The sequence below is a fragment of the Podarcis bocagei genome, assembly GCF_964188305.1.
Source record: "Podarcis bocagei genome assembly, chromosome: 11".
NCBI lineage: Eukaryota > Metazoa > Chordata > Lepidosauria > Squamata > Lacertidae > Podarcis > Podarcis bocagei.
In genome coordinates, this window is record NC_138136.1 from 4,246,729 (window position 1) to 4,264,995 (window position 18,267).

An 18,267-nucleotide genomic window follows, 5' to 3' on the forward strand; every position below is an offset into this window, starting at 1 on the left:
AACGGGTACAAAGCTTTACACACACTCCAAAAACATGACTCACCAAAGACAGGAAGATTTAGTGTCCCTTGGTTAACCTCTTCACTTGCTGCCACTCTTCATATGAGGAAAATGGTTTGGAATTATTTTAAAATGGTGGGGAAACCTCCCTTGCCAACAGTGATGGCTTTGATGATGGACCACAGAAGGTCCCAGCTTCCCTCTTTCTGCCACCCATCCCCTTGCATGTTGGACAGCAGACTGGTCCCTTCCCTATAAAACAACGTATTGTTCAAGGTGAATGTGAATTATATGTGAATGGAGATAATGGCAACCACTACCAGCCCTGCCTGTCATAACGACTACAGATGACTAATGACAAATGATGATTAGTAATACAGGATATTGATTTAATCTACTTGAAGCTATATTTCTGGACTAAGATGATAATAACTACTGACTAAATTTATTACAAAAAGCTACTATGAACATGTTATGTCTAATAGCATCCACTTTTTGATTAAATAAGACCCACACAACTCAGCATTCTATTTTCAGTCTGGCAAATTAATTAATTTGTCACCACCATTTGAAAATAAACTAGTGTGTTTTAGAGTTGCTAGGGTTCTTCTTCTCAAGAGAGGGGTGTTTGTTACTGTGCAGTACTTTAGTTAGCATGAAGTTTTAAATTTGGTACTTTGTTAGTGATGACAACTGGTACTGCAATCAAATTAAGAGAGAACCTTTATTTTCTCTTTGGGGCTGTTATCTCAGCATATGTTGCCTCTCTTCCTGCATCCTTTCAGTCTGGGATTTCACCGAGGTCCATACATATTCTCATTCGTACAAGGAGTAGCCTTTGCTTCTGCAAGCATTACCTCCTCTGGGGGCTTCCTGTTTCCTCAACAACACATAAAATTAAGAAAAAAACATTCCATCCTTGTTATTCATGGCACTGTTGTGATCAAGAATAGTCCTGCATAGTGCCTGCTATTGAGATATAGTGAAAGAAAGAAAAATACTAAGAATCTTTTGGGGAGCAAAGGAGTGGAATTATAGCTATTGGTGGCAAACCAAGATCAGTGAAATCTCTGAAGCACTTGTAACGCTTCATGTGAGCTTGAGCTCTCCAAATTCTTCTAAGAAGCAATGTGTGTTTGTTCTTTCATAAAGCAAGGAAGGTAGCAATCTGAGTCTCTCCTTGCACAGAATTCTGCATGCCTAATTGAGCCCATTGAGCCCAATGCACTGGAGCCACTGGACTGGGGCACTGTTATAGGGAAATTAACATTTCTAATGTAACTTGGCACAGATATGTTAATATGCTGAAGCCAAAATGGAACAATAAATCAAACGTCCAGAATCACGGATGAGGCACACTGACGGCAAAATTCAGAACTGGGGGGAAATGCATATTGCAGGCAGCACTTCTGAAGGTAATGCACAAATCTGCACGTTGCTGCCTATTTGGCAGTAGCAGCCCTCCATATATATTCTTATTTTACTTCAGAAAACTCTGACTGGCACTGAGTGATCAGAGAACAAAGGTTGCAATCTACCAGAAACTATTCTTGCACCAACAGGCCTCATGGAAAGAAATGAGGCTGGTGCACAGGGGTCATCTTGGAGGATTGTGCTCAAATGAGAAACCCAAATTGTCCCCATCCTCGAGGCCCAGGCACACCAAACAAATGAAAATTCTCTTCTGCACTTTGCCAAGGAAGTTAGGGATTTCCTTTCACTGTCATGTCAATCCTTTAGGGAAATAAAAGAAGAAGAAAACATTTAGTCCGGTATATATTTATTGGTGCATATGTATCTTCCTCTAAAGAGCACAGGGCAGGATGCATTCATAGGAGTCCCAAGTAGTGTTTGTCCCATGTCCCAAGCCAGACACCCCAACCATTTTCTGGGCTCCATTAAAATGCTCTCCCCACCTTTCCCCACCTTCTTCAGGAATGCCCTAATCATGCCAGGAGCCTCTTTTGAGTCAACTGTTCAAAAAGAACAAACATGCAATTGAACAGGAATAAAACATGCACAACATTTCAGTACTCCTAAACATTACTCAGGTAATATTGTGATGGATAGTTTTATTAAAATGGCAACACCAATGTAAATATACTTGATGAGATCATAGATATACTAACTTACTACTTCACCAAACCTTTATTAGGCATTGTAAATAAAACATGCATCTATAAAATTTTAAAATATATACAAATAAACAGCATTGTAAAATTTTGTGATAACAAGGGTTTTCATTGGAGTTTCTTCCTGCTAAATAGTGTCATTCACCACTATAAGGGATACTATTCATAAAAACTCAGCTACCCTTCCAGGTCAATGTCAGACAGATAGAATTTGATATTTTCATTGTGCCATGATATTAGGCTACCCAGAAAAGGGGATAGCACATGTTTGCATAGCTGGTTGTACAATAGACAGTAGAAAAGAATATGTTCTACTGTGTCTGGCACATTCAAAAAACATCCACAATGTCTATCGTTTCTGGGGATGTACAAATATCTGCCCTTGACAAAAGATGAGGGGGAAATGTTCCGTTGGGCCATGCGTTGGACTGGAATTATTAATTTTGAAATATAGGTGACCCTGTTATCTGTTGCATTTAAACCATAAAACTTGGGGGAGCAAATTTTATTTACAGCTGACTCAATGTTTTGTTTTTCAGTGTCCCTTAATCTTGATTGAATATTATGATATATTGCTCACTTGAATTATACAAGGGTTCCAAGTCAATACCAATAGATCCGATTCTGCTATGTAAGAGTTGGAACCCTCTGAATTTATAAAAGTAAGTAAGTAAGTCAGAGAGCAGACTCGAAGGTTGGCAACAGAAATGGCAATGCATATTTTATAGTGCTGGCCCACACCCAATATTCCATCGTGTGTATACCTAGTTCTGCACACATCGTCTCATACTTGATTGAACTTGAGAGCCCCAAGATACATCTCAAGAAACTTGAGTGTATCATATCTAAATCATTATTATATGCTTGTATCCATATTGGGATCCCAAAACGTAGCTGGGATGACCCTTTAGCTTGAAAAATCTGATAGCAGCCGGTCTAAATAGGTTACCTTTCTGAAAATAAAAGTGAGTAACTGCCTGTTTTACAGCACTTGTGTGATGGTTTGACCATCCATTTTGCATGAGTCACATGACTCATGTGGGGCATGGATGGGAAGATGTGTGTCCCAGTTTTGGGAGTCAACATGTTGGAGGGTATGGTGTTCAACTTTTTATTTTTACACATGTGGTTTGTGTGTGTAGTTTGGTTGTTTCTGGCTATCCCTTTTCACTTCTCCCTATGTTGCTACTGTAAAGGAGGACTTTAAAAAAGAAATAGTGTCCACTAGAGAAAAGAGAAGCAATGGTAGAATGTTATGTTGAAGGTATGCAGGTACCCAGACAAGGTACTGAACTCCCCAATTTATAGTGGGGAGAGGTTATGGCACAAGGCAGTAGAAACAAAGAAACCAATATATAGGGGAGAGTTAGTGCCTTACTCTTCTGGTAGTCTGAAAGAGTTGTAGTCTTTATGTATGAACTACTCCTAGATGTAATGTCATCCAGGATAATCAGTGATGAACAAGAATAGTATGCCCATTCTTTTTAAATACTGTATTGGCCCGAATATAAGCTGCACCTGAATACAAGCTGCACCTTTAAAATTGTGGGGGGGGGGGAGAGAAAAAAAGAAAAAATACCTGAATATAAGCAGCTCCATTCCTCTCTGCTCCTGGCTGCATACCTGGGGGAGGGGAGCAGTGTTGCGTTGCCGTTGGCCTTTACCCTTCCCGGCCTTGGGGGAGAGGATGGGGGACTACGCACAGGGCGGGCGCCGCTTTGCCGCACTCCTGGTACTGTTTGCCCCGCGCTCCTGGCTGCATACCATAAGGTCGCAAATATAAGCCACACTTTAACTTTTCATGGTCGGAATTTGGGGGGAAAGTGAGGCTTATATTCAGACCAATACAGTATTGCCTGAACTTTACAAAGATGCACAGAGAAAAAATTCATTCACACCCTCCCTACAAAAACCAGTGTCCAATATAATCAATACAAATTTATATGCATTGTCAAAAATGAGAAGCAAGAAGAATCTATACCTAAAGCAAGTTGTGCTTACGTCCCATTGAGATTAATGGGTCTTAATTAGTTACGATTCATCTGTGCTGTTAATTTCAATGGTGCTTAGTGATAACTTTCTTGTACTAGGGCCCTAGACCTTTGGTCTGTTTACAGTATGACATCTTATCTATCCTATCCTATCATCAATGTGGAATAAAGAACTACAACCAAGTGTATTCTTATTGCTGATATTTACCTTGAGAAGTAAATGTTTATTCTGGAGAGCTATTTCCTGAACTAGAGAATGAAATTCAAAACATGCAAAATGCACCTGCTTTTTTGAAGAGAGCATTTGATATTCAAACTACAAATGCAGGCAAATGGGAAGAGACCTGGATGGAAAAGACTTTGGAAGGAGGACTGGGTAGACTCTAGAAAAACGTCACTAAAAGTATATGAATGCTGCAAATCATTTTACTTGTGTTCTATAAGTCAATCAGACAGGTTTCATGGACTAACCTGTTTACCATTTCAACCTGATGTTTGGAGATTTTTCCCATATGTGGGCAGCACAGAATAGTGCACCACTTTAAAACGTGAATTGTTTAAAAGTGTACCATTGCAATTTAAAAAATTAATGAGTTATTTTCTAGCAGCACTAGAAAAAGCTAGCTAGACAAACCATGTAAGTATATGGATTTGGAACAGACCACCTGGAGTTTACCCAGTTCTTCAGCGTCTCTTACACTGCATGATCATGAAATAAAATGGAAATATAATGCCATAATTAAGTGTAAATTCTTACTCCTGCTGGACTGAAGTTATTTCTGGCTCATTTGAAAGACAGCTTGCTCTGAAGACAAGTGGAAATGAACAGTAGTAAAAAACACACACAACCCTCTTTTTAGACAGGGAAGTAATTCATTTATTTTAAACATAAGAAATATATTGAGGCAAGGCATACAGTTTTGTGGGCCAAGTTCACTTCCTCAGCTGCATGTAGTGATTATAGAGGCAAAAAGAATTGCCCTCCCTGCTGAACCCACAAAACTCTATGCCATAATAAACCTGATTGTCTTTAAGATGCCAGAAGACACTTTTTTCGTTGAAACAGACTAACATGGCTATCCCATTGGAATCAGCCACTTTAAAAAGTCTTAAGGGTATGCAAGGCTAAATAGATTAACAACTTATTCCTATAGACAGTTGCCCGGAAGAAGAAGTAGTAGTAGTAGTAGTAGTAGTAGTAGCAACAACAACTACTACTACTATTATTTATGATTATACCCAGGTCTTTTTTCAGCTGGAACTCACTGGAATTCAGTTCGCGCCCCTCTCAGGTGGGTTCCATTGCCATTATAAGTTCATGGTGAGTTCTGGCACCTCTTTTTCTAAAAAAATAGCACTGGTTGATATTTTATTGTGCTTTTAATACTTTGTTGGGAGCCGCCTAGAGTGGCTAGGGCAACCCAGTCAGATGGGCGGTATCTAATTAATAAAGTTGTTGTTGTTGTTGTTGTTGATACATTGCTTATACCCTGCCCATCTGGCCAGGCCTCCCCAGCCACTATGGGTGGCTCCCTACAGAATATTAAAAACATGATAAAACATCAAAAATTAAAAACTTCCCATAACACATAATGAAACATTTAAAACTTCCCAATTTAAACTTCCCAACATTTAAAACTTCAGATGTCGTCTATTAGTCATATAATTGTTTATTTCTTTGACATCTGATGGAAGCGCGGGCACCACTACTGAGAAGGCCATCTGCCTGGTTCCCTGTAACTTCAAATAATAGATAATAATATAAATAATAAAATTATTATTATTATTATTATTATTATTATTATTATTATTATTATTCACTTCTGGCAGTGAGGGAACTGCCAGAAGGCCCTCGGAGCCAGATCTCAGTGCCCAGGCTGAAAGATGGGGGTGGAGACACTCCTTCAGGTATACAGGGCCAATGCCATTTATCATAGAATTGTAGAGTTGAAAGGGACCCCTAAGGGTCATCTAGTCCAACTCCCTGTAATACAGGAATCTCAACTGAAGCATCCATGACAGATGGCCACCCAACCCCTGCTTAAAAACCTCCAGTGAAGGAGAATCCACAACCTCCCAAGGGAGACCACCCCACTGCTGAACAGCTCTTACTGTCAGAAAGGTCTTCCTGGTGTTTAGTCAGAATCTCCTTTCTTGTCACTTGAAACCATTGGCTTGAGTCCTACCCCCCAGAACAGGAGAAAACAGGCTTGTTCCCTCTTCCACGTGACAGCCCTTGAGATAGTTGAAGATGGCTATCGTATCTCCACTTAGTCTTCTCCTTTCCAGGGCAAACATACCCAGCTCCTTCAACCATTCCCCATAAGGCTTGGTTTCCAGACCCTTGATCATCATTTAGGGCTTTAAAGGTCAGCACCAGCACTTTGAATTGTGCTCAGAAACATACCAGAAGCCAATGTAGATATTTCAGGACCGGTGTTATATGGTCCTGGCAGCCATTCCCAGTCACCAGTCTAGCTGCCGCATTCTGGATTAGTTGTAGTTTCTGAGATACCTTCAAAGGTAGCCCCATGTAGAGCACATTGCTGTAGCTGAAGTGGGAGATAACCAGAGCATGTACCACTCTGGCGAGACAGGGTGCTGGCAGGTAGGGTTTCAGCCAGCATACCAGATGGAGCTGGTAGACAGTTGCCCTGGATACAGAGTTAACCTGCACCTCCATGCAGAACTCTGAGTCCAAAATGGCCCCCAGGCTGTGCACTTGGTCCTTTATGGGCACAGTTACCCCATTCAGGACCAGGGAGTCCTCCACATGGGAGTAAGCTGAATTCTATTCACTTAGCTCTGGATAAGCATGCATAAAAAAGGCTATGTGCTACATCCAAAAAGTTTCTATTCACTAAAATATTACGCTTCCCTCTATAAATCTCAGGTGCTGATGTACCAATATTAGCCACCGCGGGCAGATGTGGTAAAGCAGCATCAACAATATAGGAGGTGCCCGTGTGCCACTGTAAATACATCCAACCACCATGGAGTGAGCTTTGTTGATGTAATGCAGGAAACTTCATATGTAGTCATCATGAATGGTGCTGGAGTTACTGGGGTTACATTGTATAAACAGGATTGCAGATTGGCTTTGCTCCAGTTCTAAGCACCATTCAAAGTGACTACAAGCTTTAGAACTTAGCGGTAGAGCTCAAAATTGTGTAATAAAGTAATCTTCTGGCCGCTTATGCTTTTGGAAAGGTAGACTTTGATCCGCACAGCTTCTGTAACAGCATCATTAGTTACCCTCAAAGAAACAAAGGCTTCTAAAGCTCATGCAATAGTTGTGACAGCCAAAGCATAGCCAAACCACTTCCTCTAACACAAGAGTTGTCAGGGTTGTTACCAGCATCAAATCTAATGATCTGTGGCTTTGTGACAAGAAATACTATGCTATCTTCTCTTAACCACATGATGACTACCTATGACAAAAGACAGGCCTGGAGGTCAGTGAGAATGTACTCTTTAGATAATTCCCAATGATCTTCAGCTGGCTCAGTCTGATTTAGAGTTTGTGAACAGGATCAGCTGGCTTCCTACAAAGTATTTATTTTCAAGCAATTTGCCAGATATTATATTAGAGGCCTGCATAGCTAAGTAAATAAGTATAAACGTACGTGTGTGTGTGTGCGTGTGTGTGTGTGCGTGTGTGTGTCTTACACAGGTCAACAAGGAATCCAAGTAAAAATAACAGTTTATTTAAGGAACATTTTCCAAGCTATTAGCACAGCAAATCTGATTAAGAGGTATGTTTCACTCAAATCAATGGGACCTATTTTTATCAAGTATTTCTCCAATCTAGTACTCTCCAGGTGTTTGGGGTGAGAACTCCTATCCGCCCCAGCCAGCCTGGCCAGTAGTTAGGGATGATGGAAGTTGTAGTCCCAAGCACCTGGAGGGCATCGGGTTGGAGAAAGCTGGCTTAGGATATGAAGTGTGGCTGTGATTTTTGAATGAGCTTAGTGATAAGTGCATAGAGTTCAATGATACATACCAACCTTGGAATAAATCCCATTGAACTCAATGGGATTATCACTGAGTAGGCATGTACAAAATAGCACTGTTTCCTTGAAATAGATATAATGCCACTGATTACCAGAATGCTGTCTTACTTTGCTGATGCTTCCCTCAGCTCTTCATCCAGTCTGCATGAATAAAAGTTACAGATGTTTCCAGGGCAGGGGCAGCGGGGGGGGGGAGGGGGAGGAGAAGAAGCGAGCAGAGCATAAGACAGAAGCAGGCCAAAAGCAGAGCAAAGATCAAGCAAGGTACATGCTTTTTTAAAATTCAGCCCCAATGTTACAGATCTTCAGTTCCCTATGGTGCCATTGACCTATCAGTTTCATGTTTCATATATTTAGTTACTCTGGAAGTGGGCACATAAAGGTAGCAGAGCATGGGTGTCTGTGGCATGCATTGCTGTACAAAGACGGCAACAGTGCTGTAACTAACAAGATTTAAGTTAGCAGCTGCAGGCAAAGTCACCTATGTTTCCAATTTAGCATTCTTTAGTTATAAACAAGGCTGAACTCAACGGAACTCATCAACAGAGTTCCATTATACAGAGCTATGGGAGTTCTTTTGTGCCTGTAATAGTCAGCCCATCGCATTTCCTCACAGTCAGAAACATCAAAACAAGCTGCAGCAGAGCAAGAGTGTTACCTTACTCTTCTCTGAAAGGACCTGTCTTCTTCATACCTTTCAAGATAAAAGTGGGTGAAGGACAAAAACATAGGTCAAATGATATGCAATTGCCACCTTTATGCCAAGTATTTCACCTCTATATTTAAATGAACAAGGAACCTATTATGGGAGATAACCCGCTGTAGGAAGGAAATGGCATGGAATGCCTTCTTTTCCCCACAACAGCTTTGCAAACCAAAGAGAGAATCCCAAGATACCATTAATATTCCAATAATGATTTTGTGTCTTTGAAAATCTCTTCTGAATTATAACTTCAGGCAGCAGTGCAGATGGTATCAAAATGTGGACTTGCATCCACACAGTTATGCTCATTTGGACCTTATTCAATTGGCTGGAGGCTCTGCATGTTCACATCCAGAGCCACTATGCACACAGAAATGGGTATGTTATTCCAGCTTTTTGGAGCGAGAACAACCAGTTATGATTATTTCAACACCTGATATGGTTGTCCAAGGATTTGTCAAATAGAGGAAATGCCACACTTCCAGAATCTTTATCTGTTCAGAAATAAGGCACAAGATGTAGATATGCACAAGATGTCCATATGCCTTTCTACCTTGGTTCCACCTCCCTTTTAATGCCTATGGGATAGCACCTCAGTAGAGCCCAGTTTTCATTGTTTACACTGATGATCTTTAGATGAAATGTAAACATGTCCATGTATCATCAGATCATGTTTCCTTGGGCTTTACCTAACATCTTTTATTATGATGTTCTAAACCTTAATCAGGGGATTTCAACTCTTTAGTATCTGCAGTGATGGGTACATTTTAAATATATGTCGTCTGTTTAAAAACCTGACATCTTAGTTGCCTGTCAGGCGATAGGGAAAGGAGAAGGGAGGCTGATTGCAACATGCCAAATCTAGGTCTTCCACATGGTGCAACATAGCTATGATTTATAAAGAAGAGGACTTTCAATGAGAGAAATATGTACAGTAGGAAAAGAAACCAAGAAACCAAAGAGATAAGAACCTTGGAAGTATTATGATTTTAAATTTCCTCAGACTAACAATTTGCTATCTTCCAAATTTTCAATCTGATTTATCTATTAATGGAACACACTAATTTGTGACATCTCTGGTTATCATCCCCTTTTGACTTTATTATTTCCCAACAATTAGCAAGATAATATTTTCAGAACAGAACTTCCTTATTTTCCACCATATTTCTCAGGACTTATATTCAAAATCTGAAGTCTCCACATATTTCAAGCTAATTATGAGCTCTCCTAGTTTCATTTATAAAAAAATGTAAGAGAGACAATATATATACACAAATGTTATTATGCAAATGCAAAGCATTATTATTACTAGTAGTAATAATCCTGAGATACAGAATGCGGGAGTGACAGAGAGTGAAAAATGGCTGCTTGCCTAAGGCCACCTAATTAATTATATGGCAGGGGTGAGATCTAAATCAGGGACTTCCATCTTCACAGCCCAGTATCTTAGATTCTGTGCAAAATCAGTTCTAATAAAATAATGTAAGAGGTGATGCCCCCATTTGCACACAATTTTAATCTACAACAAAGTTCATTTACCCTGTTCATATCTTCATGCTTTAGAGCTAACTACATGTTACACTGTTCACACTTGCGGGGAAACACACTCATAAACTGACCACATGTATTTTAGAGAAAAAGCCATTATGGAGCTGCCAATCTGGATTGAACCCCTGAGTCTGACTGCACCTGTGGATCAGAATGGGGAGCGTGTTGCAGACTAGGTACCCATGGAGATGCGGCAGGCAGGGGGAGAGAGAGAGAGAAAGAGTCGATGACAGAGGAACTATCTCCGAACCCTTTGGGTCTTGCACCAGCAAGGGCAGACAAACAGAGGAAGCTTTATTTCCCCCTCTGTTGTTTTGAACAATCCCAGCGGGAGGGAAAATAACTATGCCAGCAGCTCCAGGGCTGGTGTATTTTGTCTCACTTGTATGGGTTTGTGTGTGGGACTATGTCAGGGCAATCGGGAGGGCCTTGGGTCTTTGGTCACCTTTCCTCACTTACCTTTTCCCAGCCAATTCCACCAGAGTGATGGCGGTTGATCTTTCTGCTGCTGTAACAAAGACGTCTCTGTGGATCCACCTCCTTCTCCACCCCCAGAGGGGCGACTGGATACAGCAGCCCCTCGGCCTACCTTCCTGGGAGCATAAGATTGCTCCCTAAAATAGCAATTATTTAGGTTCATAAAGGTAACATTTCTAATTATTATTCTCTTATTGTTTTTCACTTACTTGACAATACTTTCAGGGATATTTACATATTCCATTGGAATTAGTTCACTTAGCTCTGCCAAAGTGCTCACATATTTTATCTTACTGCTGAATTTTGAGCTGAAAACACAAAAGTAGCATTAATTAATTAAATAAATAAGATACATTCACAAATATGCAAGATACTGAGTGCCATGATAGTTTTTCATGTTCAATAACAAAAAGCGGAATCAATCACTTTTAAGTTTCACATATGAACACGCCTTCACTGTATCTTCAATATATACTTAGTGTTTTTACAGGAGCATCATGGAGATTAGAAGCCCACACATGAGCATTGCAATGTGGGTTGACATTGCTACCCTCATTTTGTAGAAGGGGAAGGATGAGGTTAAATGGTAATGATTCACCTGAGGGGTGGGGAGCCTTTTTAGCCTAGGACCACCCACTTGTAAAAGTTGACCCACAAGGGTGGAGGGAGGGTTCTGCTTTGCCAGCACATTCCCCACAGGGAACACACTGCAGGATTTAACCCCATGCTCATCAGTTGTTGAGTGGGAGATTAAATTGTGATGCTTTGGCTATGCACCAGTTTCCTGTGAGTGACTGCTGGATGCACCTAATGCAGAACAGAACCCCATCAGCTGATGTCTCCAGCTGGCCTTAGTTTTGGAGGGAATGACCTCTCAGGCCAAAATGAACACCCTGTCTTAAATCAACTACTAATCTCATTGCTGAGATAATATTAGGATAAGGACTCTTTGGCTCACAGCTCACACTTTTTACCAGCATACCATCAACTTTCACACAGTAACAGTTTCTCTTGGAGGTATTTTGAATAAACCATTTGATGGCTTCCCTCATAACATTTTTCTTGCCCATTTCTCTTCTGTTAACAAAAACAGCTTTAGAAGGTCCTCTGACCAGGCCCCATCTCAGCACTTGTAAGAGTTTGGAACTATTACCTTATAAAAGGCCGTGTCACTGCTAAAATTGTTCTGATAAACCAAGAGGGGTGAACAATGATGAAGGATTTCAAGTTCTTCCTTAACCTGTGTTTGAAAAGAAACACATTTAAGCCTTCAAAGCAATATATATTGCCCAAGAAAAATCTTGGTCATGTGCATCTTCTGCCCTAGTCAGGATTCATCCACACCAAATGACCCTTTTCTCTAGCGTTTGGTGGGAAGTGTGAAACTAGCTCCTGCATATATTAGTATATTGAAGAAGTGGGCAGAGGGCTTTCAAATAATAGGTATGGCAAGCCAGACACAATAGATAGAAAGCAAGCCATGAGCTACAGACCGCCTGTCAATCATCTGGTAACATCTTTTCATCCATCCCAGTCCTGGCATCTTTCTCCTGGGTGTGGCTCCATTCAAGTAAACAATCATATAATCTTCAGCAACCATGAGCTCCAAGGTACTTATTACATATCTGAATGGAAACAGAGAGAGAAAATGAGTGAGGAGAGGGAGACAATGAATAATTTGTTCAAAACCTATTCTTTGCTCTTCAAAAGAGTACAATCTTGTGATATAAGCAATGGCTAAAGTTTTCATAAATTTCACTATTAACTAATAGGGCTCCTGTAGTCAGTGGCAGACTTGGGCTGGATCTACATTTGTCTTCTAAACATTTTTTAAACTAACGTTCTATAGTGCTTAACAGCAGTTTCCCATTGCCGGTGGCTTCATCTGCTGTCACATTTTAATAACACATTTTTAATGTAATAAACGACAAGTGTAGATCTGCCCTTGGGCTTTCATATTTCAGCAGCGCGCCCCCTTCCATTCTAAATCATTGTTGCAGCGCCCCCTGCAGCCCACATTCAGGTCAGTGTCCAGTGTGGGTGAACTGGTCATGCTACCCTAAATCCGCTTCTGCAGTATCATATGTACCAATCCAACCCCACATGTGCTACATTTATATGCTAAATAACTACACATGTGGCACATGTCAAAATTGGCACAGATACCCTCTAGGTGTGTGGGATATTTAACCAAGAGGGCCATACTAATTTTATTTTTTAGAACAGTGGGAGCTCAAACAAACAGCAGGGAAATGTCTACACCTGCTTCCATTGCAAGAAAAGTCAGAAAATAAGTGTAGAAACCCCAGGACACAATGAGTGGCAGGGCTTTAGTCTGGAAATTCAACCAGAAGACTTGCCTCATGCTTAATCCACAATATGGTCAACATTTGAGACTGAAGTTTTATTATTTCAGCACTGGCAGGTTAAATGGAGATCAAGGAAGCCATTCCTTATTTGAACCAGAGAATGGCTGAATTCATACTTAAGAGTAGATGACATAGAAGTCACTTTGCCATAGCTCCTCCACTTATGATAAGTTGGATGCAGGAAGGAATTTTAGTGAGTGGGACTGAGGTGCATGGGGGGGGGCAACCTCATAAGCCCCATTTCCAATTTAGCTAGCATATCTCTTCTGATATGATTCTCCTCATTCCTCCTTTCCTCTACTATCCAAGTGGAATAGGAGAAAGTCACGAGAAGCAGCCTCCATGTCAATGTATGGGATTAAGTACCAGGGTCAAAGGCTGGAAGATGGCATTCACTGGCTTTGTGTATGAGCTGTCATGTATGAATAGTCCTTCAAACATTCACTTAGGACAAATTCCATCACCAGTAGTGAAGCAAGAGAAAAAGAAGAAGAAGAAGAGTTTGGATTTGATATCCCGCCTTTCACTCCCCTTCAGGAGTCTCAAAGCGGCTAACATTCTCCTTTCCCTTCCTCCCCCACAACAAACACTCTGTGAGGTGAGTGGGGCTGAGAGACTTCACAGAAGTGTGACCGGCCCAAGGTCACCCAGCAGCTGCAAGTGGAGGAGCGGAGACGCGAACCCGGTTCCCCAGATTACGTGACTACCGCTCTTAACCACTACACCACACTGGCTCTCGAGTTATTATTATGGGTCTTGGTCTGTCATCTCTGGGTGATTCTAACTCAAAACAGCATAGACATATTACAAACCTTGGAGAATAGCAGGAAAGAGGCATACAGATCTATGGGCTCTAATTCTTTTTTTCCTTTTCCTTTTTGCTTTATGTGCACAAACCAAACGTCTTTCACAGGGAAGCATTAAATGACAAAGGTACACACATTTCTGATGCATTTAGGTCACTTTTAAACCTTCAGTTTATCTCTCAAATAAGATTGTTATCTATCACAACACAGTTGCAGGCATTAACTTCAAAGACATGATGACCACATTGTTCATGTCTCATCACTCACAGGAAAAGGTTTTCCATGACATAGTTGTAATCAGTTCGACTGCTGTCTGGCAGAAAACATGCAGCAAACACAATGATGGCATTTAGTCCATCCCCATAGTATCCTGTGGAAGAAACAAAAATGCATTTGTTTCCCATAAAGTATGCTTAACTGCACAATCTCGAGAAAGCAACCTGGCCGGCCTCACAGCTGCTGAATATCTATGTACATGCATACATTCTGTATTTTCTGGGAGCAGAAAGTGCATGAGAGCAGGTCATATGTACCCGAAAGGTCACAGCTCTATTCTTTGCATAGGGCAAGAAAAGTCACAAAGGATGCTTCCAGACCTCTTCTTCATTCCTAATTTGTTTGAAGGGAAATTAAACAACATAGGTTATTTAATGAACTTTCATTCTGATTTGCTAACGGGAAGGTTAGATGGCATTGTGTCGAAGCAAGTGTTGTTCCGCAATGCATCCCTTTCCTTATTGCAAAAAGTCTGATCTTTCTGGGTAAGCAGATATGTTATGCAAAATCTCCCAATCAACTGTAATTGTACAACACAAATTTGCTGGTATGTGATTGAATCCCATTTGAAAATAATGACAGCCTGAAAGCATCCAAAATACGTTTAAGGAATACAATTCTAGAGAGTTGCAAATGAACTTTTGTCTTAGATGTTCCTAAAGTTATAAAATGTTTTAAATGTTTTCTGTAATTTATTTTTAATTGTATTGTCTTGCTGCTTTATTGTTGCTGCCACCCTGGGCACCATTGGGAGGAAGGGTTGTATAGAAATTTAATAAATGAATAAAATAAAAATAAATCCTAGCTCCAAGTTCCATCTTCTTCAAAAGTGTCTGCAGAATAAGGGCCATAATCAGCCTGCTCTGGGATTGAACCCAGCTTTTCCCCCATCAGGGCTTATCTATTTTTTTAAAATAATTTTTATTAACCAGCCAATCAAATCAAATTAAATCACATCACATAAGTTCCGAATTACAAAGCTGAATTTTAAATTTTATTGGGGGGACCATATTTCAGGATCCGAAGGGGGATTCTGATCATCTTCTTGCTACTGCATTAATGTCCAAATCAGACCAAATCAGTCCAAACAGAGTTCATAATTCTATCCAGTCTTATATTGCTGTTTCCACATCACATCTTGTTCATATATTTTCTCTTTTTTCTTTATGATCTCTTCTGATAGTCTCCTTAAGCCGATAAACACCAATATTAATCCTGTGTGAATTTTTCCGTTCTTCCAATCCTCAAATCGAGATGGTTTCCATATATCATCACCTTCATAGATAACATCGCTCTTTCCATCATTATCTCGTAAAACTGTCGTTCTTAAGTCCCTCTGAGGAGTTTCACCCACAATATAAAAGCAGCTCTATTTCTCTATTTCTCCTCCCAGACTCAAGACCTCCGACAGAACTTCCCAATATGGCGACGGCATTTTTAACTGCGTCATTCCAGAGCTCTTGTACATTCCACACTCTTCTCAAAACATGCCTTGGTTCGAAAGTTTATCTCCACACAGTCTTAAATCCACAGCTTAAGTCCTTAAAACGACATTTCTGACTCATGAGGGGAGGGGATTCTTGTTTAATCACATAAGGAAAGAAAGGAAAGTTTTCCCCCCCTCCCCCATCAGTCATTTGCCATACCGTATCTTGGCGTATCTTCTCATGATTTATTCTTGTCTTGTTTTATCAGAGATCTCTTCTGTTAGCAGTCTTTACTCCCCCTCCTTCCTTGAAATATGTGCAATTAGCTTCATCCAAATTGTTTCTTTTGAAGTTCTTGCAGCCAGTGGCGCGGATCAGGGACGGCGTCCAGGAGTGCTGGAATCCCACAGGAGGGCTTTGTGCCTAGTGCCCCCACCCCCACAAATTCGGGGGTGGTGTAGGGCACAGCAGGCAAGGGCAGCCCCCCCATCCTGGGGGGGGGTAAGGAGGCTAATTACCCCCATCATAGAGTCCAAATTACCTCGTGTGGGTCGGAGAGGTTATTGCCAGCCATCTTCCGATGCGCCCCCTAGTGGCCCCCCATCAGGGCTTATCTAGTGTCCATATTGAACAGTTGTGAGCAGCCTGCCTTGAAAATTTCCACACTGACCCATTGTGGGAGATTAGTGTAGGAGTGCTATGGATATTTCAAATGGCAGGCAGATCACAGGCATCTGCAACAAATTACAGTGGTGCTGAAGAATGCCTTTGCATTCCACTACCTCCCCACTCCAAAACAAAACAAAAACAACCCCAGATTGGGCAGTGCTTTTTTTCGGGGGGTACTCAAGGGTATGGAATAACTTTTTTCTTTTTTAAAGCACTGCAAAGTGGGGGACTCGGCCACACTGCTACCATCAATTAAAAAAACCCCTCCTGTTACCACAAGTCGATAATTCTTTTATAGCAGAAGCTTTCCAGCTTTGCCACAATAAGCCTTCTCAGAAGGGGATGGAATAATGCAACCTTTCTACAACTTTATAAAACTCACCAGTCCAGAAAATAGTATTAAGGAGCAAATATTCTAAATTCATTATCCATTGAGGCATAAAGAATTTCATAAAAAGAAAGTACAAATAAATATCATATTAAAATAGACAATAATGTGAATGAACGATTATACTAAAAAATAATATCAATTTTATTTTCTAAAAAACCAACAACTTCTGGTTCTTGTAAAGTATAAGAGGTTTCCTGCTAATAGAAATGAGAAAATCTTCATGGTCTCACAAAGCAACTGCTGTCATGGGTCCTTACTTCTAATTGGCTCTGAGGCTGCCATACTTTGCCAGATGTACCACTACAATTACACAAGCCCACTTTTAATAGTTCTACTTTGTAATCCCATGCAAAGCCAAAAGTTTATGTGCAGCATTACATTTTTAGTCACACAGAACAGGAAGCAATTCAAAATCTCTAATGGAATTTTTTATTTTATTTCATGCAGTCTGTTATGGTGTAAAGGGACCCCTGACCGTTAGGTCCAGTCGTGAATGACTCTGGGGTTGCGGCGCTCATCTTGATTTACTGGCTGAGGGAGCCGGCATACAGCTTCCGGGTTATGTGGCCAGCAAGACTAAGCCGCATCTGGCGAACCAGAGCATCGCACGGAAACGCCATTTACCTTTCCACCGGAGTGGTACCTATTTATCTACTTGCACTTTGACATGCTTTCGAACTGTTAGGTGGGCAGGAGCTGGGACCGAACAACGGGAGCTCACCCCATTGTGGGGATTCAAACCGCTGATCAGTAAGCCCTAGGCTCTGTGGTTTAGACCACAGCGCCACCTGCGTCATTAGTTGGGTGCTAAAATCAGAGTTGTCGGGTTCTCAGGCTTGCCTTGAAGACCTTCCCAATAATAAACAGGCATGTGGAACTGCTTATGGCTACTCAGTCATGCTCTGCACATGGCCGATAATATACTGTTATTAGCTCAACTTGTTCCAGGACTGAAGTCTAGCTAAGACTGGAAAGTGTCTCCAGGGCTGAGGCTTGATGAACACTGACTCTCCTGTCTTAGTCCTTCTGTCTGTTCTCCTCACGATCTCCTGTAAAGCATAACAGATTCATGCTTGGAAGAGGAGGGGGGTCACAGGAGCCAATTCCATTCTACTTCCTTCGCTCTTTGAAAAGCGTACCTCAGCCTCTCCATGTTGTGACCTAGTGAGGACAGGAGGACTGTCATCCTCAATCCACTTACAACATGAAGTCAGAGAAACTGCTCTGGAATGAGTTGATTCACTTAGGACACAAGGCAATACAACCAAAAATCTAAAAGGTAGCCATGTTCTTTGAGTAAAGGTCACAACTTTCACTGGCAGGCAGAAATAACTTGAACACCAACACAAGTGAGTCAATTCTTCCTGCAATATTTAAGTCTATAAATGTACTATGAACTAGTTTTTTCCTTCCTTAAACCTTTCCTTTGTAACTATGTAAGCTAGTCCTGGAAAATGAAGTGTTT

General features: G+C 41.0%; 1 protein-coding gene across 9 annotated transcripts in view; it reads right to left on the reverse strand.

Moving 5' to 3' along the window:
- Positions 1-750: 750 nt before the first annotated feature.
- Positions 751-18,267, reverse strand: part of PRUNE2 (prune homolog 2 with BCH domain) — a 138,397-nt gene continuing 120,880 nt past the window's right edge. For 2 of the 9 annotated variants that reach the window (XM_081213491.1, XM_081213490.1), the window contains exons 13-20: positions 14,307-14,409; positions 12,358-12,489; positions 12,018-12,104; positions 11,074-11,172; positions 8,795-8,830; positions 8,245-8,277; positions 4,881-4,928; positions 751-1,734 (exon numbers count right to left, since the gene is read on the reverse strand). In XM_081213491.1, coding sequence (XP_081069617.1) covers positions 1,704-1,734; positions 4,881-4,928; positions 8,245-8,277; positions 8,795-8,830; positions 11,074-11,172; positions 12,018-12,104; positions 12,358-12,489; positions 14,307-14,409 — 569 coding nt within the window. In that variant the 3' untranslated portion in view covers positions 751-1,703. Of the gene's footprint in view, positions 1,735-4,880; positions 4,929-8,228; positions 8,278-8,794; positions 8,831-11,073; positions 11,173-12,017; positions 12,105-12,357; positions 12,490-14,306; positions 14,410-18,267 lie in introns of all 9 variants that reach the window. The other 7 variants (XR_014013089.1, XR_014013088.1, XM_081213493.1 and 4 more) reach the window with 7 other exon arrangements.